Source organism: Oncorhynchus clarkii, chromosome 29 (assembly GCF_045791955.1).
Source record: "Oncorhynchus clarkii lewisi isolate Uvic-CL-2024 chromosome 29, UVic_Ocla_1.0, whole genome shotgun sequence".
Taxonomy (NCBI): Eukaryota; Metazoa; Chordata; class Actinopteri; order Salmoniformes; family Salmonidae; genus Oncorhynchus; species Oncorhynchus clarkii.
The window spans coordinates 35672030-35695771 of NC_092175.1; the positions used below are offsets into that span (position 1 = coordinate 35672030).

Consider the following 23742-nt stretch of genomic DNA (forward strand, 5'->3'; position numbering starts at 1 on the left):
TTATGTTCCCCAGCAAGAAAACCAAATAATGTCACTCGAAGAGAAGGGGGAACTAACAAAGAGTCAGTAACCACAACCAAAACGAAACAGATGGGGTTTTAGGAGGGGTTCTGGAAGACACTCATAGGAGTGTCCACAGAAAGTTGACTAGCAAAAGCAACTAGGGCCTAAAATACACCCACCATGAGCACCCACAAAATTTGCCCAAGAACAGGCAAACAAAATTAAAACCCACACCAAACTTAAAGACAGGAAGTAAAATAAATAGTGGCGCAAAATCGAAAATAGAATAAGGATTGTTTGTCTAGAAATCAAATAGGGAGAGCCAACTAAAGGTGAAACACATTCTGACTAAATAGATGACAAGCCAGCACAGGTGTAACCCATACTGACTAAAGAGGTGACAGCAATTGGTGCGACCCACAACCAACAGAAAACAACTTCCATTTCAGAATATTATCAATTTAAATGTGTCGCCATTTCCAGCATAAACGTGGTGTCTACTGTCTGTCAACACTTAAAAACCAGACAAACAGCCACATTTGTATTTATATATATAAATAGTACCAGTCAAAAGTTTGGACACACCTACTCATTCAAGGGTTTTTCTTTATTTGTACTATTTTCTACATTGTAGAAAAGTAGTGAAGATATCAAAACTATGCAATAACACACTTGATAACAAGTTCAAACAGGTGCCATTAATACAGGTAACAAATGGAGGACAGAGGAGCCTCTTAAAGAAGAAGTTACAGATCTGTGAGAGCCAGAAATCTTGCTTGTTTGTAGGTGACCAAATACTTATTTTCCACCATAATTTGCAAATGAATTCATAAAAAATCCTACAATGTGATTTTCTGAAAAATTTTCCCTCATTTTGTCTGTCATAGTTGAAGTGTACCTATGATGAAAATTACAGGCCTATGGGAGAACTTGCACAATTAGTGGCTGACTAAATACTTTTTTGCCCCACAGTAAGGCTGTAACTTAACAAAATGTGGAAAAAGTCAAGTGGTCTGAATACTTTCCAAATGCACTCTACATGGATGAACGCTTCACAGCAGACTGGAACCATTTTACTCTGTTTTGTTTGTAGCTACGTCTTGTTTGGCCAGCGTTGTGTCAAGTCACTCCAGTTAACACTGACCGTGGCGTGTGCAGAAAGTAACCCAACAACTTTTTCCAACTGATCTGTCGATAGCGCCTGCTAAATTCAGGGCATCAATGTTGTTGACCAAAGTAGAAACACGTTTGTAGTTATTGATGGCTAACGTTATATCTTTCATAAACGCTGTGTCAGAAAGGAATATCAACACATACAGTACTGAACAGCTCACGTTATAGACAGAGGCATGCTATATGGCAGACCAATACAAACTCATCTCGCAGCATGTCCAGCCCATCCATTAACTCATGGCTACCTGGAAGGTTCCTGTATTTTTCCATGGCTAAACCAACTAGGCTCATAATTGAACTATTTTTATTTCATATTTACAGATGGAATATAACTTTATTTTTAAGGCACATGAAAGTTCACATGTTCCAGAAGGCATTTCTGACAAAAAATTTAAATAATAATAATATATATTTTTTTAAATATATATTAAAATTATTTAAATTTTTTAACCATTCCATTGTAGATTTTGCTTTATGTTTTGGATCATTGTCTTGTTGGAAGACAAATCTCAATCCCAGTCTGAGGTCTTTTGCAGACTCCATCAGGTTCTCTTCCAGAATGGTCCTGTATTTGGCTCCATCCATCTTCCCATCAATTTTAACCATCTTCCCTGTCCCTGCTGAAGAAAAGCAGGCCCAAACCATGATGCTGCCACCACCATGTTTGACAGTGGGGATGGTGTGTTCAGCTGTGTTGCTTTTACGCCAAACATAACGTTTTGCATTGTTGCCAAAAAGTTCAATTTTGGTTTCATCTGACCAGAGCACCTTCTTCCACATGTTTGGTGTGTCTCCCAGGTGGCTTGTGGCAAACTTTAAACAACACTTTTTATGGATATCTTTAAGAAATGGCTTTCTTCTTGCCACTCTTCCATAAAGGCCAGATTTGTGCAACTGATTGTTGTCCTATGGACAGAGTCTCCCACCTCAGCTGTAGATCTCTGCAGTTCATCCAGAGTGATCATGGGCCTCTTGGCTGCATCTCTGATCAGTCTTCTCCTTGTATGAGCTGAAAGTTTAGAGGGACGGCCAGGTCTTGGTAGATTTGCAGTGGTCTGATACTCCTTCCATTTCAATATTATCGCTTGCACAGTGCTCCTTGGGATGTTTAAAGCTTGGGAAATCTTTTTGTATCCAAATCCGGCTTTAAACTTCTTCACAACAGTATCTCGGACCTGCCTGGTGTGTTCCTTGTTCTTCATGATGCTCTCTGCGCTTTTAACGGACCTCTGAGACTATCACAGTGCAGGTGCATTTATACGGAGACTTGATTACACACAGGTGGATTGTATTTATCATCATTAGTCATTTAGGTCAACATTGGATCATTCAGAGATCCTCACTGAACTTCTGGAGAGAGTTTGCTGCACAGAAAGTAAAGGGGCTGAATAATTTTGCACGCCCAATTTTTCAGTTTTTGATTTGTTAAAAAAGTTTGAAATATCCAATAAATGTCGATCCACTTCATGATTGTGTCCCACTTGTTGTTGATTCTTCACAAAAAAAATACAGTTTTATATCTTTATGTTTGAAGCCTGAAATGTGGCAAAAGGTCGCAAAGTTCAAGGGGGGCGAATACTTTCGCAAGGCACTGTACGTCTAGCTTCCTGTGACGGGTCGCATTAAAAAATAAAGCCAAATAATGGCTTCCCTTTCAGAATTTCCATCTGAAATCTGAATCATCCATCTCTAATGAGTACATACGGGAACATGGATCCGTACTACTCTAGGTCCTATTGCATTGGTGGTGTGTGGGTTTACGTTAATGTTTTTCTATGAACACATTGAGGGCCCCAGGCCATGGTCTACAGTGTATGTGGAAGAAACACAACATTCCACTGAGTTTCCTGCCAGTAAATCCAGAGCCGGAGGAGGTTCCTGGGAGATGTCTGCCTGTCTCATCACAGAGATTTACTGGATCTTAGCATAGATCTGAATAGCTTCCTTCCGCCTTGTTCTCATGTCTCACCTGCAGCCTTTGTCTGTCTACACAGCCTGGTCTCATAAACTAGACATGACATAGTAAATGTATAGCGACCTAGCTGACGTTAGCCACAACAAATTGGGATTTGTAACATATCATACATTTAGCAAATTCTTAACATATTATACAAATTGTAATTTGTAACATATCATACGAAATAGATGATGGACATCCACAAATTAATACATACTATACGAAATGTAACATATAATACTAATCGGAGTGGCTGTATTTACATTTACAATGTTACATCTACCTCTGAGTCCAAGTTGGTCTGTACGAACTGAGATGACACTTAGTTATCTTTGTCTTCTATTTGGCAGAATAAAACTGGTGCTTCTCCATCTGTTGACTGTCAACACTTTGTTGTCATCAGATCACATCTGTTAAGAGAATCTACAAAGATCTGTTGCATCTATCAATGTGTAGTTTATAAAACAGGTACATCGACATTATGCTTTGGAACATCCTTTAAAATGGATTCATCCATCTCTCCATTTGAAATCTCTTGTTCGTTCTCAGACTCTAACGTTAGCAGTGTAGATTTTATTACCTATTTTATGGTTACTGTCTACCATTTCAGCCATATTGGAATTCCCCTTCCTTCACACCTTAGTCTTTGTCTCATAGGAGAGTTCACATTTCTGAGATGCGTTAGGTGCAAGCTCCAACACGTCCCCGATTGTAAGAGATTTACTGCACACAGATATCTAAGATATGCACTGACAAGACCTGCTACTGTGCACTGGAAAATCCACCTACAGCACTCTGCGCCACATTAAAAACAGGATTTGTATTCATCTAATTTTACATTCACCATACCATGTGGTGTTCAACATGTGGAGAAAAGAGAGGTAGGTGGCTGAGGGAAGAGCACATCATCACTATTTGCCATATTGTCAATTCTACAAACTGGACAAATCTTCATTGTCCCAATAGAGCTGCTGAGCTTACAGTATACAATGACCAGCTGCTGACTTTATTTGATTTTTTACCTTTATTTAACTGGCTGGTCAGAGCTGAGCTGTGCTCGCTGCCTGGCTGCCTTGGTGGCTGGCAGCCTGACTGGCTGTCCCTGCGCCAGCAGCATGACGCATGATGACGGATGTACAGCAGTTGTACACTAGGGGGACTCAAGCGTTCAACAAGTAAGATGTGAGATTGCATCAACTCTTACATTGCATTGAGAAATTGATTAAAGAGCATTGCGTTAATACCAGAGGACCAAAAATATTGAAAATCGTTTCATACAGCATACTAACTCATAAACAGCCCTATTACTGTTCAACTATTTCTGTAGCTCAATCATCCAAAAGAGACGTTGTTGTAGGAATATTCACTCCACAGATCACCGTGACAACACTGACACCCAAGGAAATGCTGAAATAGGGTGAAAGGTACAGATCAAGGGTAAAACCTAATAGGGTGATGTCGAAACATCAGTGATTTACGAAGACAGGCAAGACATATCTGAAGTTTACTGTGCCCTGTTGGCGATGGGAGCGTCGAGGAGGATAGTAGACGATCATACAGCTTATAGCCATAGGGACATCATGCAGGTAAGTATGTGCTGTTTTTTATAGCATTGAATCACAGAATGAGGGCTTCTGCTTCTCCCCTCTATACAGAGCAGTACAGTAGACCAGCCTGAGAGGCAGGAGGCTAGGTGGTCTATACAGAGCAGTACAGTAGACCGGCCTGAGAGGCAGGAGGCCAGGTGCTCTATACAGTAGACCAGCCTGAGAGGCAGGAGGCTAGGTGATCTATACAGAGCAGTACAGTAGACCAGCCTGAGAGGCAGGAGGCTAGGTGATCTATACAGAGCAGTACAGTAGACCGGCCTGAGAGGCAGGAGGCCAGGTGCTCTATACAGTAGACCAGCCTGAGAGGCAGGAGGCTAGGTGATCTATACAGAGCAGTACAGTAGACCCGCCTGAGAGGCAGGAGGCCAGGTGTTAAGAGAGGACGACATTGCCTCAGCATGTTATAGGGAAATATACAGAGTGGGTGTTCAAACATATAGAGATTACAGATATGGAAAATATAGCACCTTAAAAAGCGTACTCAAGGCACACACCCACACACGCACGAACACACAAACACTAACTCCCAGTCTGGAGAGGCGGTGGCAGCTCCTCCCAAAATAGAGAGAGTGGGAGAGAGAGAGACGGAGAGAGAGACAGAGAGAGAGAGAGAGAGAGAGAGAGAGAGACAGAGAGAGACAGAGAGAGAGACAGAGAGAAAGAGTAGAGAGACAGAGAGAGAGAGATAGAGGGGAGTACACTGCAGAGGGAGCCTGTCTGCTGTCACACGTGTCTGCCCTCACCTCCTCTGTACTCTAGCTTCACAGGAGACATACTGCACTCACCACATCTGGACCTACAGGACGTCAATGAGATCTGGCCTCTCAACCTCTACACCTCTTTTCTGATTAACCTAATCTACAAAGAATCTGATCCAAATACAAAGCCTTCCGAGGGAAACTCGATGGCAGAGGTTGTGGAAACACTTGGAAAGAACACAATGATACATTCTGTATGAAGTGAAAGAAAATCCTTCCTGGGGGGGAAATGGTGTGTTTGAAAGGCACTCTACGGGGCTCATCGTATCCACACTCAAGGTCAGTTCCTGGCTAAGGAAAGAGGAAATCCTTGTGATCTGTGGGATGAGAGTTCAACTGTGGTGCATTAGCTGATCCTTCATCATCTCCCCCTCCACCTGCTCCCCCTTTCATCATCGACACACTATGTGGATGTTATCTTTAGCCGTATGGATTCTCAATGTCACAAATCTCACTCATGGATATGACTATGATGAGTATTACCCAGGCGAGGAGGAAACCAAGGTGAGTAACTAACAACAGGTTTCTGCTCTTGGATTATGTGTCATATTGTACGTTAACGGGACAGATAACAATTCCCCAGATGAATGCTTTTTCTGCATGGTTGAACCTTTATTATGCACAGAACTCTGATTTCAGTTCAGAAATAGGCCTGTGAAAGTATTAGACTAGTGTTGTTGACTACATCACTTTGTTGACTAATTCAGTTTGTTGACTACATTAGTTTGTTGACTAATTCAGTTTGTTGACTACATGAGTTTGTTGACTAAATCTGTTTGTTGACTAAATCCGTTTGTTGACTAAATCTGTTTGTTAACAATCAGTTTGTTGACTAAAGCAATCTCTATCGTTCAATAAACAGACAAGACAGGCAGTTTCCCACACTCGTTACTCAGGGCGTAGTTGTTGGTTTCACTACAGTGGGTGTGTCTTTATTTGGCAATACAATCCCCTCCTCTGTGGCTACATTGTGTGTCATTGAAGGTGAATGAATGAATAAATCTTAATGTGCATGTATATTTCCCCTGTTGAGGGTGGTAGGCCACACCTTTAGACAGACATGTCTACCATTGAAAAGGTTGAATGGAGAGAGGGATTGAGGGATTGTCAATTTGGATAATAGAGTCCAGTGAGGATTTGTTTGAAACACAAGCAAAGTGACTTTTGATGGTTACATTCCACTCAAGAGCCATTCAGAGCTGTGGCTACGTTATAACAATAGTGAGGTAAACTGACAATAGGTTGGGTGTGATGATAAACATTCACTCTGAAGACTATGTCAGATCATGTAGGTTGCAGTGCCTTGTGTGTCTTTGTGAGACGCGGTGTGGGTGAACGGATGATCTCCGCATGTGTATTTCCCACCATGAAGCATGGAGGAGGAGGTGTTATGGTGTGATGGTGCTTTGCTGGTGACAATGTCTGTGATTTATTTAGAATTCAAGGCATCCTTAACCAGCATGGCTACCACAGCATTCTGCAGCGATATGCCATCCCATCTGGTTTGCGCTTAGTGGGACTATCATTTATTTTCCAACAAGACAATGACCCAAAACACACCTCCAGGCTGTGTAAGAAAATAAGAGTGATGGAGTGCTGCATCAGATGACCTGGCCTCCACAACCACCCAACCTCAAACCAATTGAGATGGTTTGAAATGAGTTAGACCGCAGAGTAAAGGAAAAGCAGCCAACAAGTGCTCATCATATGTGGGAACTCCTTCAAGACTGTTGGAAAAGCATTCCTTATGAAGTTGGTTGAATGCGAATGAGAATGCGTGCAAGAGTGTGTAAAGCTGTCATCAAGGCAAAGGGTGGCTGTTTGAAGAATCTCAAATATAAAATATATTTATATTTGTTTAACACTTTTTTGGTTACTACATGATTCCATATGTGTTATTTTATAGTTTTGATGTCTTCACTCTTATTCTACGATGTAGAAAATAGTAACAATAAAGAAAACCCCTGGAATGAGTAGGTGTGTCCACATGTTTTAATGTACTGTATAAATACTTACATACATATATTTACCAATAGTGAACTCAAGACATCCATCGGAATACGCAGAACTTTGATTATAACAGACATAACCTTGTTCCTTATCTCTAAGAAAGAACTTGGCTAATCTCATTGGAAAAAATATGATCTTGCATTGCTTAGTTTCCCCATACTGGCTCAGTTTCCATGGTGTCGCTGCCAAAGTGCCAGTCTAGCTTTACCAACTCGGATAGATACAACAACAGCATTTGTTTCCAGAATGACAAGGTAGCACCCAGGCTGCTTGGTGGGTGTTGATCTCTGAGGCAGACAGTGATAATGTTACAGTGATGCCCTAGGGATGGATTACAACTTAGTTATAGACATTTCTGATTCTGACTTAATAAATTGTATTCTCCTAATCAAACTCATGTGTATACTACCGTTCAAAAGTTTGGGGTCACTTAGAAATGTCCTTGTTTTTGAAAGAAAAGCACATTTTTTTGTCCATTAAAATAACATCAAATTGATCCGAAGTACTGTCTAGACATTGTTAATGTTGTAAATGACTATTGTAGCTGGAGGCCCATTATCAGCCACCATCACTCCTGTGTTCCAATGGCACATTGTGTTAGCTATTCCAAGTTAATCATTTTAAAAGGCTAATTGATCATTAGAAAACCCTTTTGCAATTATGTTAGCACAGCTGAAAACTGTTGTGCTGATTTAAAGAAGCAATAAAACTGGCCTTCTTTAGACTAGGTGAGTCTCTGAAGCCAAGTTGCCAAGAAACTGAAGATCTCATACAACGCTGTGTACTACTCCCTTCACAGAACAGAGCAAACTGGCTCTAACCAGAATAGAAAGAGGAGAGGGAAGCCCCGGGGCACAACTGAGCAAGAGGACAAGTGCATTAGAGTGTCTAGTTTGAGAAACCGACGCCTCACAAGTCCTCAACTGGCAGCTTCATTAAATAGTACACGCAAAACACCAGTCTCAACATCAACAGTGAAGAGACGACTCCGGGATACAGGCCTTCTAGGAAGAGTTTCTCTGTCCAGTGTCTGTGTTCTTTTGCCCATCTTAATCTTTTCTTTTTATTGGCCAGTCTGAAACATGGCTTTTTCTTTGCAACTCTGCCTAGAAAGCTGGCATCACTGTTGACGTTGAGACTGGTGTTTTGCGGGTAACTATTAAATGAAGCTGTCAATCACACTGTGAAATCAAACTGTCCACTTAGGAAGCAACACTGATTGACAATAAATGTCACATGCTGTTGTGCAAATGGAATAGACAACAGTGGAAATTATAGGCAATTAGCAAGACACCCCCAATAAAGGAGTGGTTCTGCAGGTGGGGACCACAGACCACTTCTCAGTTCCTATGCTTCTTGGCTGATGTTTTGGTCACTTTTTAATGCTGGCGGTGCTTTCACTCTAGTGGTAGCATGATACGGAGTCTACAACCCACACAAGTGTCTCAAGTAGTGCAGCTCATCCAGGATGGTACATCAATGTGAGCTGTGGCAAGAAGGTTTGCTGTGTCTGTCAGCGTAGTGTCCAGAGCATGGAGGCGCTACCAGGAGACAGGCCAGTACATCAGGAGACGTGGAGGAGGCCGTAGGAGGGCACTGCCAGAGCCCTGCCAAATGACCTATAGCAGAACACAAATGTGCATGTGTCTGCTCAAACGGTCAGAAACAGACTCCATGAGGGTGGTATGAGGGCCCGACGTCCACAGGTGGTGGTTGTGCTTACAGCCCAACACCGTGCAGGACGTTTGGCATTTGCCAGAGAACACCAAGATTGGCAAATTCACCACTGGCGCCCTGTGCTCTTCACAGATGAAAGCAGGTTCACACTGAGCACGTGACAGACGTGACAGAGTCTGGAGACGCCATGTAGAACGTTCTGCTGCCTGCAACATCCTCCAGCATCACCGGTTTGGCGGTGGGTCAGTCATGGTGTGGGGTGGCATTTCTTTGGGGGGCCGCACAGCCCTCCATGTGCTCGCCAGAGGTAGCCTGACTGCTATTAGGTACCGAGATGAGATCCTTAGACCCCTTGTGAGACCATATGCTGGTGCGGTTGGCCCTGGGTTCCTCCTAATGCAAGACAATGCTAGACCTCATGTGGCTGGAGTGTGTCAGCAATTCCTGCAAGAGGAAGGCATTGATGCTATGGACTGGCCCGCCCGTTCCCCAGACCTGAATCCAATTGAGCACATCTGGGACATCATGTCTCGCTCCATCCACCAACCCCATGTTGCACCACAGACTGTCCAGGAGTTGGTGGATGCTTTAGTCCAGGTCTGGGAGGAGATCCCTCAGGAGACCATCCGCCACCTCATCAGGAGCATACCCAGACGTTGTAGGGAGGTCATACAGGCACATGGAGGCCACACACACTACTGAGCCTCATTTTGACTTGTTTTAAGGACATTACATCAAAGTTGGATCAGCCTGTAGTGTGGTTTTCCACTTTAATTTTGAGTGTGACTCCAAATCCAGACCTCCATGGGTTGATAAATTTGATTTCCATTGATCATTTTTGTGTGATTTTGTTGTCAGCACATTCAACTATTTAAATAAAAAAGTATTTAATAAGAATATTTCATTCATTCAGATCTAGGATGTGTTATTTTAGTTTTCCCTTAATTTTTTTTGAGCAGTGTATATTTATTGATTATATATACATATACATATATATGTAACCTTTATTTGTAAATTATTTGTAAATTCTTATTTACAATGATGGCCTACCAGGGAACAGTGGGTTAACTACCTTGTTCAGGGGCAGAATGACAGATTTTTACCTTGTCAGCTCGGGGATTCAATCCAGCATCTTTTCAGTTGCTGGCCCAACGCTCTAACCACTAGGCTCCCTGCTGGTTACTGGCCCAACGCTCTAACCACTAGGCTCCCTGCTGGTTACTGGCCCAACGCTCTAACCACTAGGCTCCCTGCTGGTTACTGGCCCAACGCTCTAACCACTAGGCTACCTGCTGGTTACTAGTCCAACGCTCTAACCACTAGGCTCCCTGCTGGTTACTGGCCCAACGCTCTAACCACTAGGCTACCTGCTGGTTACTGGCCCAACGCTCTAACCACTAGGCTACCTGCTGGTTACTGGCCCAACGCTCTAACCACTAGGCTCCCTGCTGGTTACTAGTCCAACGCTCTAACCACTAGGCTACCTGCTGGTTACTGGCCCAACGCTCTAACCACTAGGCTCCCTGCTGGTTACTGGCCCAACGCTCTAACCACTAGGCTCCCTGCTGGTTACTGGCCCAACGCTCTAACCACTAGGCTCCCTGCTGGTTACTGGCCCAACGCTCTAACCACTAGGCTACCTGCTGGTTACTAGTCCAACGCTCTAACCACTAGGCTACCTGCTGGTTACTGGCCCAACGCTCTAACCACTAGGCTACCTGCTGGTTACTGGCCCAACGCTCTAACCACTAGGCTACCTGCTGGTAACTAGTCCAACGCTCTAACCACTAGGCTACCTGCTGGTTACTGGCCCAACGCTCTAACCACTAGGCTCCCTGCTGGTTACTGGCCCAACGCTCTAACCACTAGGCTCCCTGCTGGTTACTGGCCCAACGCTCTAACCACTAGGCTCCCTGCTGGTTACTGGCCCAACGCTCTAACCACTAGGCTCCCTGCTGGTTACTGGCCCAACGCTCTAACCACTAGGCTACCTGCTGGTTACTGGCCCAACGCTCTAACCACTAGGCTCCCTGCTGGTTACTGGCCCAACGCTCTAACCACTAGGCTCCCTGCTGGTTACTGGCCCAACGCTCTAACCACTAGGCTACCTGCTGGTTACTGGCCCAACGCTCTAACCACTAGGCTACCTGCTGGTTACTGGCCCAACGCTCTAACCACTAGGCTCCCTGCTGGTTACTGGCCCAACGCTCTAACCACTAGGCTCCCTGCTGGTTACTAGTCCAACGCTCTAACCACTAGGCTACCTGCTGGTTACTGGCCCAACGCTCTAACCACTAGGCTCCCTGCTGGTTACTGGCCCAACGCTCTAACCACTAGGCTACCTGCTGGTTACTGGCCCAACGCTCTAACCACTAGGCTACCTGCTGGTTACTGGCCCAACGCTCTAACCACTAGTCTACCTGCTGGTTACTGGCCCAACGCTCTAACCACTAGGCTCCCTGCTGGTTACTAGTCCAACGCTCTAACCACTAGGCTACCTGCTGGTTACTGGCCCAACGCTCTAACCACTAGGCTCCCTGCTGGTTACTGGCCCAACGCTCTAACCACTAGGCTCCCTGCTGGTTACTGGCCCAACGCTCTAACCACTAGGCTCCCTGCTGGTTACTAGTCCAACGCTCTAACCACTAGGCTACCTGCTGGTTACTGGCCCAACGCTCTAACCACTAGGCTCCCTGCTGGTTACTAGTCCAACGCTCTAACCACTAGGTTACCTGCTGGTTACTGGCCCAACGCTCTAACCACTAGGCTCCCTGCTGGTTACTAGTCCAACGCTCTAACCACTAGGCTCCCTGCTGGTTACTGGCCCAACGCTCTAACCACTAGGCTACCTGCTGGTTACTGGCCCAACGCTCTAACCACTAGGCTCCCTGCTGGTTACTGGCCCAACGCTCTAACCACTAGGCTACCTGCTGGTTACTGGCCCAACGCTCTAACCACTAGGCTACCTGCTGGTTACTGGCCCAACGCTCTAACCACTAGGCTACCTGCTGGTTACTGGCCCAACGCTCTAACCACTAGGCTACCTGCTGGTTACTGGCCCAACGCTCTAACCACTAGGCTCCCTGCTGGTTACTGGCCCAACGCTCTAACCACTAGGCTCCCTGCTGGTTACTGGCCCAACGCTCTAACCACTAGGCTACCTGCTGGTTACTGGCCCAACGCTCTAACCACTAGGCTCCCTGCTGGTTACTGGCCCAACGCTCTAACCACTAGGCTACCTGCTGGTTACTGGCCCAACGCTCTAACCACTAGGCTACCTGCTGGTTACTGGCCCAACGCTCTAACCACTAGGCTCCTTGCTGGTTACTGGCCCAACGCTCTAACCACTAGGCTACCTGCTGGTTACTGGCCCAACGCTCTAACCACTAGGCTCCCTGCTGGTTACTGGCCCAACGCTCTAACCACTAGGCTACCTGCTGGTTACTGGCCCAACGCTCTAACCACTAGGCTACCTGCTGGTTACTGGCCCAACGCTCTAACCACTAGGCTACCTGCTGGTTACTGGCCCAACGCTCTAACCACTAGGCTACCTGCTGGTTACTGGCCCAACGCTCTAACCACTAGGCTACCTGCTGGTTACTGGCCCAACGCTCTAACCACTAGGCTACCTGCTGGTTACTGGCCCAACGCTCTAACCACTAGGCTCCCTGCTGGTTACTGGCCCAACGCTCTAACCACTAGGCTACCTGCTGGTTACTGGCCCAACGCTCTAACCACTAGGCTACCTGCTGGTTACTGGCCCAACGCTCTAACCACTAGGCTACCTGCTGGTTACTGGCCCAACGCTCTAACCACTAGGCTCCCTGCTGGTTACTGGCCCAACGCTCTAACCACTAGGCTACCTGCTGGTTACTGGCCCAACGCTCTAACCACTAGGCTCCCTGCTGGTTACTGGCCCAACGCTCTAACCACTAGGCTACCTGCTGGTTACTGGCCCAACGCTCTAACCACTAGGCTACCTGCTGGTTACTGGCCCAACGCTCTAACCACTAGGCTACCTGCTGGTTACTGGCCCAACGCTCTAACCACTAGGCTACCTGCTGGTTACTGGCCCAACGCTCTAACCACTAGGCTCCCTGCTGGTTACTGGCCCAACGCTCTAACCACTAGGCTCCCTGCTGGTTACTGGCCCAACGCTCTAACCACTAGGCTACCTGCTGGTTACTGGCCCAACGCTCTAACCACTAGGCTCCCTGCTGGTTACTGGCCCAACGCTCTAACCACTAGGCTCCCTGCTGGTTACTGGCCCAACGCTCTAACCACTAGGCTACCTGCTGGTTACTGGCCCAACGCTCTAACCACTAGGCTACCTGCTGGTTACTGGCCCAACGCTCTAACCACTAGGCTACCTGCTGGTTACTGGCCCAACGCTCTAACCACTAGGCTACCTGCTGGTTACTGGCCCAACGCTCTAACCACTAGGCTACCTGCTGGTTACTGGCCCAACGCTCTAACCACTAGGCTACCTGCTGGTTACTGGCCCAACGCTCTAACCACTAGGCTACCTGCTGGTTACTGGCCCAACGCTCTAACCACTAGGCTCCCTGCTGGTTACTGGCCCAACGCTCTAACCACTAGGCTACCTGCTGGTTACTGGCCCAACGCTCTAACCACTAGGCTACCTGCTGGTTACTGGCCCAACGCTCTAACCACTAGGCTACCTGCTGGTTACTGGCCCAACGCTCTAACCACTAGGCTACCTGCTGGTTACTGGCCCAACGCTCTAACCACTAGGCTACCTGCTGGTTACTGGCCCAACGCTCTAACCACTAGGCTACCTGCTGGTTACTGGCCCAACGCTCTAACCACTAGGCTACCTGCTGGTTACTGGCCCAACGCTCTAACCACTAGACTACCTGCCGCCCCGATAAACTCTGTTGAGATACTCAATGAACTCTGTTGAGACACTCAATGAACTCTGTTGAGACACTCAATGAACTCTGTTGAGACACTCAATGAACTCTGTTGAGACACTCAATGAACTCTGTTGAGACACTCAATAAACTCTGTTGAGATACTCAATAAACTCTGTTGAGATACTCAATAAACTCTGTTGAGATACTCAATAAACTCTGTTGAGACACTCAATAAACTCTGTTGAGACACTCAATAAACTCTGTTGAGACACTCAATAAACTCTGTTGAGACACTCAATAAACTCTGTTGAGACACTCAATAAACTCTGTTGAGACACTCAATAAACTCTGTTGAGACACTCAATAAACTCTGTTGAGACACTCAATAAACTCTGTTGAGACACTCAATAAACTCTGTTGAGACACTCAATAAACTCTGTTGAGACACTCAATAAACTCTGTTGAGACACTCAATAAACTCTGTTGAGATACACAATAAACTCTGTTGAGATACTCAAACTCTGTTGAGACACTCAATAAATGTGTACATAGTATATTGCAGTGCATAATCAACTGAATTGATTTTGATAGAATTTTGTTAGATCAAATATATAAATCTGTTCATTTTGTTCGTCGATAGGCCCCGCTGGTTGGGGAGGGACTCAGTGATTTAGACACAGTGTCTAATGTGGACGAGCTGGTGGAGCTGTTCTACCCAGAGTACAGTCTGGTGCAGCATTGCCTACGTAGGAAAACCCAGCGCACCTCCACTCCTCTCCATGCTGAAGACGACGTCTGGGCCTGGGGCAAGCCCAGGGAGGGGGCACTGTACAAGTCTGACGACGGCACCTTTGACGGTAAGGCTCTTCAGTTAATTGGCCCTAATAACAGCCTACACCGATAGAGAAAGAAAGTTGTCTTCCCATCCCACAGGGTGCAGAATTTTTTGTGATAACCCCATTTCTCTTTCCCCAAACCCACAAATGGGTGTCTTTGTTAAAAGGAGAAAGAAAGGACTTTGTTCATTTTCCTAACAGTTAAAGAGGCCCCTCACCCCCCCCCCCCCCCCCTTCCCCACTCATTAGAGACTGAGTGCTCCAGTTTAAAGCAGAGATTCAGGCTGTCAGCATAGACTAGCTGTGTCTGCTTCCTAATCACAGGAGCTCATCCCAGAAGATGTAGGTCCTACTGGAGAGCTGAGTGGACCACTACCACGTAAGCGACAATGATATGAGGTGACCTGACCGGACCTCAGTTCCCTCCAGATGCTATTGAGAGAAAGTGGTAGAAATGGCACATGACACAACAGTTGAACTTGCTCCATTGCCTTTCATTGATCATCCCCAACCTCTATGAAATGACCACAGAAACAATTCAAAGAAACCAATCAGATCCAGTGACTAGAACTCGCAGCATTATTAGCAGGGTGACTTAAGATGGTCAAGAACAGAATGTTCCGGATGTTCTATTGTATTCCATATCACTCAGGATATTCTTTATATCCCTGATAATCTGTCTGTTGATGTTCCTACATTCATCCCTGATAACCTGTCTGTTGCTGTTCCTCCATTCATCCCCGATAACCTGTCTGTTGCTGTTCCTCCATTCATCCCTGATAACCTGTCTGTTAATGTTCCTCCATTCATCCCTGATAACCTGTCTGTTAATGTTCCTCCATTCATCCCTGATAACCTGTCTGTTGCTGTTCCTCCATTCATCCCTGATAACCTGTCTGTTAATGTTCCTACATTCATCCCTGATAACCTGTCCGTTGCTGTTCCTCCATTCATCCCCGATAACCTGTCTGTTGCTGTTCCTCCATTCATCCCCGATAACCTGTCTGTTAATGTTCCTACATTCATCCCTGATAACCTGTCTGTTAATGTTCCTCCATTCATCCCTGATAACCTGTCTGTTGCTGTTCCTCCATTCATCCCTGATAATCTGTCTGTTAATGTTCCTCCATTCATCCCTGATAATCTGTCTGTTAATGTTCCTCCATTCATCCCTGATAACCTGTCTGTTGATGTTCCTCCATTCATCCCTGATAACCTGTCTGTTAATGTTCCTACATTCATCCCTGATAACCTGTCTGTTGCTGTTCCTACATTCATCCCTGATAACCTGTCTGTTGATGTTCCTCCATTCATCCCTGATAACCTGTCTGTTAATGTTCCTCCATTCATCCCTGATAATCTGTCTGTTAATGTTCCTACATTCATCCCTGATAACCTGTCTGTTGCTGTTCCTCCATTCATCCCTGATAACCTGTCTGTTAATGTTCCTCCATTCATCCCTGATAACCTGTCTGTTGCTGTTCCTCCATTCATCCCTGATAACCTGTCTGTTAATGTTCCTCCATTCATCCCTGATAACCTGTCTGTTGCTGTTCCTCCATTCATCCCTGATAACCTGTCTGTTGATGTTCCTCCATTCATCCCTGATAACCTGTCTGTTAATGTTCCTCCATTCATCCCTGATAATCTGTCTGTTAATGTTCCTACATTCATCCCTGATAACCTGTCTGTTGCTGTTCCTCCATTCATCCCTGATAACCTGTCTGTTAATGTTCCTCCATTCATCCCTGATAACCTGTCTGTTGCTGTTCCTACATTCATCCCTGATAACCTGTCTGTTGCTGTTCCTCCATTCATCCCTGATAACCTGTCTGTTGCTGTTCCTCCATTCATCCCTGATAACCTGTCTGTTGCTGTTCCTCCATTCATCCCTGATAACCTGTCTGTTAATGTTCCTCCATTCATCCCTGATAACCTGTCTGTTGCTGTTCCTCCATTCATCCCTGATAACCTGTCTGTTAATGTTCCTCCATTCATCCCTGATAATCTGTCTGTTAATGTTCCTACATTCATCCCTGATGACCTGTCTGTTGCTGTTCCTCCATTCATCCCTGATAACCTGTCTGTTAATGTTCCTACATTCATCCCTGATAACCTGTCTGTTGCTGTTCCTCCATTCATCCCTGATAATCTGTCTGTTAATGTTCCTCCATTCATCCCTGATAACCTGTCTGTTGATGTTCCTCCATTCATCCCTGATAACCTGTCTGTTGATGTTCCTCCATTCATCCCTGATAACCTGTCTGTTGATGTTCCTCCATTCATCCCTGATAACCTGTCTGTTGATGTTCCTCCATTCATCCCTGATAACCTGTCTGTTGATGTTCCTCCATTCATCCCTGATAACCTGTCTGTTGATGTTCCTCCATTCATCCCTGATAACCTGTCTGTTGATGTTCCTCCATTCATCCCTGATAACCTGTCTGTTGATGTTCCTCCATTCATCCCTGATAACCTGTCTGTTGATGTTCCTCCATTCATCCCTGATAACCTGTCTGTTGATGTTCCTCCATTCATCCCCAGTTATTCTGGAGGAGATCCAGCGTACCATGTGCAGTCCTCGGGAGGTGTGTCTGGAGGTGTCTAAAGAGTACCCAGAGAGCACCCGTCACTTCTACATGCCTCGCTGTGTGTCTGTGCACCGCTGTGGGGGCTGCTGTAACCACGAGGGTCTGTACTGCACCAACACCAGCCATACTTACAGCAACAAGACGGTGAGCAACAGAGGACAAACTAGATATCATTCAAAATGTTCAACAATGCTGACACTCAAGTAAAGTTGCTCTTAAACTGTAATAACATTAGTAAGGACAGTCTATTAACATGTTTCAACATATGTGAGTTGTCATTTCATAGTATACAGTAAGAAAGGATATAAGGTAGAGCCCAAATCTGAACGCCAGTCATTGACACGGTGTTGTTTCTCCTGTGGACTCAGCTGCTGGAGATGACTCACCGTGAACACTCTGTGGTGATGGTGGCGTTCGTCAACCACACATCCTGTGAGTGTCTGTCCAAGAGGCCCCAGCACTCTGTCATCAGGAGGGCTGCTGCAGCCCACCTCACCGTGTGAGTGAGTAGTGAGGAGTAGTCACCTTCGAGACGCAACATCTGCCCCTGCCGATCGAGATACAATGTGGACACACACACACAATTATTATTAAGCAATACCATTTTCAATAGCAATACCGTTTTCAATAGCAATACCATTTTCAATAGCAATACCGTTTTCAATAGCAATACCGTTTGGTTCATGTTGAACAACATCTTTTAGGTAGGTAGCCTAGCGGCTAAGTGCTTTGGGCCAGTAACCAAAAGGTCGCTGGTTCGAATCCCCAAGCAATCTAGGTGAAAATTCTGTCCATATGCCCTTGAGCAAGGCACTTAACTCTCTATGCTCCTGTAAGTCGCTCTGGATAAGAGCGTCTGCTAAATTACAAAAAAAAAAAAAAAAAAATGTGAGAAGGTACAATGTAACAATATAGCTGTCTGACTTTAGACAAGGATACTGAAACATTCCATCTGATCCTATCTAATGTGGACAACAACAAGGGTGTGACGATGCAAGGGAATGAGCTAGATCATCAGATATTTGGTCAAAAGTGCTTTGAGTGTGCATTTGCCTTTGAACTGAATCCATGTGGAAGAGGCCATGTTTCCCCCTGCTCTCCTCTCCCTGTGTCCAGCCTAACTGCTCTCGACTGCTGTGTGTAGGCTATCTGCCAGGCCAAGGCCAGCAGGGAGGAGAGCCAGATTCAGTTCCCTCTCACAGGGAGGAGCCACATGCCGCCCATGGTGTCCAGCCCCTTCACAGGAATGCTTTGTGAGAGTAGCCAAGCAGTCCCCCTAAGCCAAGAAAAGACCTCTGATCTGATCCTGGCCTGTGTGTCCCTGCTTGCCTCTGCAGGTGTTCTCCGCCAGATGTTCCCTGCAGTACAGGACTGGTCTGGGACCCCACCAGCTGCCTGTGTGTTCCCATGGACACAAGCTTCTTCTCCGAGAGAGAGCTGGGTAAGTTAAACTAACTCCATACCCATACAACCCCAGTACAGTCGTTTCTGTTCGCCAACACCCAGAGATACCTCATAGGTCAGAGAGTTGGCAAATTAGGACGATATACATTGAAATGACATGTACTAAACCACATGACGTCTGTCAATAAGGGACACTCAATAGCATCTCTCCTCTCCACCATCTGGTGCAGAACCCCTGGAGTCGGCCTTGCTGGCGCTGTGTGGCCCCAACAAAATCCTGGACGAGGACAGCTGTGAGTGTGTGTGTGAGAACGGTCTGACAGAGGCCAGCTGTGGGCCGGGCTGGCGTCTAGACCAGGCGTCCTGTGAGTGTCTCTGTGAGGACCAGCCCGCCCCGGGGACCTGCCCTCCCAACCAACGCTGGGACCCAGAGCTGTGTGGCTGTGTGTGCCGGGCAGAGTGCCCCCGTAGCCAGCCTCTCAACCCAGAGACGTGCCTGTGCCAGTGCAGGGATAGCCCTCAGACCTGCCTGCTAGAGGGCAAGAGGTTCAACGCACACAACTGCAGGTAAGAAATATAATCTAACACAGAAGACATTTCATATGATGCTGGATGTCCCCATAGACCTTTATAGAACCCCCCCCCCCCCCCCCCCCCCCCGAGTACTATTCCCAGAACTATGATGCTGTCACAGTGACCTAAGTTGGATCGGACAGCGTGGGAACAAAAAGTTATTACTGTTATAGGTACAGTTATTTTTATTTGAAAAGAGCAAAACACAACATCTAAACCGCTGTTTAATATACACCACGTGTTTTATTTTTTATTTTTATTTCACCTTTATTTAACCAGGTAGGCCAGTTGAGAACAAGTTCTCATTTACAATTGCGACCTGGACTAATAGTATATGGACACCTGCTCGTCGAATATCTCATTCCAAAATCATGGGCATTAATATGGGGTTAGTTTGCTGCTATTACAGCCTCCACTCTTCTGGGAAGGCTTTCCACTAGATGTTGGAACATTGCAGCTATAACAGCCTCCACTCTTCTGGGAAGACATTCCACTAGATGTTGGAACATTGCTGCGGGGACTTCCATTCAGCCACAGGAGAATTAGTGAGGTCAGGGCTCTAATGTTGAGTGATTAGGCCTGGCTCGAGGTTGGCATTCTAATTCATTCCAAAGGTGTTCGATGGTGTTGAGGTCAGGGCTCTGATGTTGAGTGATTAGGCCTGGCTCAAGGTTGGCATTCTAATTCATTCCAAAGGTGTTCGATGGTGTTGAGGTCAGGGCTCTGATGTTGAGTGATTAGGCCTGGCTCGAGGTTGGCATTCTAATTCATTCCAAAGGTGTTCGATGGTGTTGAGGTCAGGGCTCTGATGTTGAGTGATTAGGCCTGGCTCAAGGTTGGCATTCTAATTCATTCCAAAGGTGTTCGATGGTGTTGAGGTCAGGGCTCTGATGTTGAGTGATTAGGCCTGGCTCGAGGTTGGCATTCTAATTCATTCCAAAGGTGTTCGATGGTGTTGAGGTCAGGGCTCTGATGTTGAGTGATTAGGCCTGGCTCAAGGTTGGCATTCTAATTCATTCCAAAGGTGTTCGATGGTGTTGAGGTCAGGGCTCTGTGCAGGCCAGTCAAGTTCTTCCACACCGATTTAAACAAATAATTTCTGTATGGACCTCACCTCGTTCACATTGCATTGTAATGCTGAAACAGGAAAGGGTCTTCCCCAAACTGTTGTCACAAAGTTGGAAGTACAGAATCGTCAAGAATGTCCTTTTATGCTGTAGCGTTAAGATATCCCTTCACTGGAATTAAGGGGCCTAGCCTGAACCATGAAAAACAGCCACAGACCATTATTCCTCTTCCACCAAACTTTACAGTTGACACTATGCATTTGGGCAGAGAGCGTTCTCCTGGCATCTGCCAGATGGTGCAGCGTGATTCATCACTCCAGAGAACGCGCTTCCACTGCTCCAGAGTCCAATGCCGGCGAGCTTTACACCATTCCAGCCAACACTTAGCATTGCACATGGTGATCTTAGGCTTGTCTGCAGCTGCTCGGCCATGGAAACCCATTTCATGAAGCTCCCGACGGACAGTTCTTGTGCTGACATTGCTTCCAGAGGCAGTTTGGAACTCGTAGTGAGTGTTGCAACCAAGGACAGTGTATTTTGAATAACCAAAAATATAGTATTTTCAGCTATTTGAAGCTGGTGTACAAAACCGAAAGTAAAAGGCACAAAAACTCAACTTAATAATGGGATGCATATAAATAGAGCACATAGAACATATCTACTGCTTCTTAGACTTGCTTTCAATAAGAATTACAGATCTATAACTCACATTTCTATGTAAATTTGGTCAGGTTGCCCAGAAAGTTACATATTGCAGCTTTAAATACTGAATGGTATGATGTTAAATACTGTATGGTATAATTGTTTATACTGTATGGTATAATTAAGCAATAAGACCTGCGGTGGTGTGGTATATCGCCAATATACCACGGCTAAGGGCTGTTCTTAGGCACGACGCAATGCTATTATAAACTGGTTACCAATGTAATTAGAACAGCAAAAAGTATTTTTTTTGTCATACCCACATGGTCTGATATACCACGTCTTTCAGCCAATCATCAGTGAGGGCTCGAACCATCCCCGTTATAATCTTAAATACTGAATGTTATCATGTTAAATACTGTATGCTATAATGTTAAATACTGTATGCTATAATGTTAAATACTGTATGCTATAATGTTAAATACTGTATGCTATAATGTTAAATACTGTATGCTATAATGTTAAATAATGAATGGGTATAATGAGCAATACACATTTCAGTGGAACGTAGTTCACAGTTCTACACATCTGTTAAACGTAACGATAACTACAGAAATATTATAAACACTTCCCGATAGTAACAAGACTTACATAAGAAATACAACTCTAGCGTGAGAATTCATATCCTGCTTCCATCCCTTAACATGAAGCTGAGGCAAGGCACCTGACACATTTCTTTGGAATGGAGAAACAAGATTTTCCAGTAAGCACAGAATTCCCCTCTCCAGCAAGAGATTTTTTTTGAACACTGGAAAGAATCATTAAGGCTATGGGGATTGGTCCCAGATTACACGCACACGCATAAGTAGCCTACACACGCAGGGTCATGCACGCAGCCCACAGTTATATTGAAACTACATTACATTGCGTAAAACCAACAGTTCTGTCTGTTTCTCTTCCCCTACACCAAGCTGTTACCGGCTGCCCTGCAGAAAGCCACACAACAGCTGTCCAACAGGCTTCTACTACAGCCACTACGTCTGCCAGTGCATACCCAACCACATGAGGTCAGGGGAGTGGAACTGACAAAGCTGGCGTTACCAGCACCGGTGTTACCAGCACCGGTGTTACCAGCACCGGTGTTACCAGCACTGGTGCCAAACTCTAGGGTCAATGTACTGTAACTGTATGGTGGAAACGAGGCGGTGTGTTTGCAATGTAGAGCCGGTAGATGGAGGCTAGAATAGGGGAATGTTTTTTTTATGAATTCTCCTGACAGGCCGCGAGGCTCTCCATCGTCAGACCAGGGAACATACAATGAAGCACACAACGATGCAGTCGTCTAGATACTGCAGGTCATGGTCTGAATCATGGACATTATTGACATTGCCTCAGATTCATTATGTGTGGCTGTTAAAATGAGAAAAAAAATATTCATTCCATAAAATGAAATAATTTTTGATTATCTGACAATGATATTTATTGCAAGTGACCCTGCAGCTCTCCGAGATGACGATGACGTAACTGGGAAGAAACGCCCTGACATGAGAAGGAAGACAAAAGACTGAAATGTAAAGCCCATGCATATACTGTATTGTACAAAACGTGTGACTGTAGTCAGTGGTGGCTGTGAATGAAAAGTGTGTTTTTAATGTCATGTCCTATTTGTATTGTATTTAAAATACACGCTATTGATAAAATAAAATACAAACTTGATTGGCTTTGGTAAATGTGTACGGTGTGTGTTTGATAAGAGTTTTGTGACAAGAAGTTTGGCAACAGACTATGGGAACCAGACCAGACTGGCACCATGGAGAGTGTGATGTGATGTCTCCAATCACAAAACAAAGGCATCGAAAAACACACACTCCTGCAGTGAAAATGGATCCAAGACCTTTGTCTCAAATTCCTCATACCAGCCGTATGTGTTTGGAACAATAAACACTATCTCGAGGTTAATTGCAGAGAGATCTAATTCCCGTCTGGCTTGTGTCTTTAGAAACTGCCATCCACAGTTGGTACTCTAAACCAGCGCAGCCCTCTGTACAGAAACAGGACTGCATAGCTAAACTCAGTGATAGTAGCAGTAGTTAGTTTGGTTTATAAGTAGGCCTACAGAGTAGAGACAGTACTTTAGACGGTTGACTTATGGTCAAGGATGATATATGTTTTGTGAGCGGAAAGGTCACTTTGTTTGTTTTTACAAAGTTCAATATTGTGAATCTCAATTTCAAGGCTACACCACCGTCTCAAAGTGTCAATTAAAGTGTCAATTCATCTCATGAAATGTATTTTTCTCAGTTACTATGATTGAAGGGGAGGAATGGGAAGACACACAGTTCTCTTTGATGCTCTTCCTAAATCCTGTTAGTATAAATTGTGGAAAAGATACCATGTAATGCCTATGGCCAGAATAGTCAAGTCTGAATCTGCCCTGTGAAGAGTCTCTTCCAGCTTTGTGTTGTTCCTAAACCTGGAGCAACAACTCTTACTTTCAATCAACAGTTACTATGATTGAGAGGAAGGAATGGGAAGACACACAGCTCTCATTGATGCTCTTCCTA

The 23742-nt window shown here is 45.3% G+C and overlaps 1 protein-coding gene across 1 annotated transcript; it reads left to right on the forward strand.

The window, feature by feature from the left end:
- The first annotated feature begins 5464 nt into the window (after window positions 1–5464).
- Window positions 5465–22299, forward strand: LOC139388460 (vascular endothelial growth factor C-like). Its single transcript, XM_071135126.1, has 7 exons — window positions 5465–6005; window positions 14706–14922; window positions 17446–17636; window positions 17861–17991; window positions 18830–18933; window positions 19127–19463; window positions 22150–22299. Exons 1-7 carry the CDS (start codon window positions 5907–5909, stop codon window positions 22262–22264), a joined length of 1194 nt encoding a protein of 397 aa, XP_070991227.1. The 5' UTR covers window positions 5465–5906; the 3' UTR covers window positions 22265–22299.
- Window positions 22300–23742: the final 1443 nt, after the last annotated feature.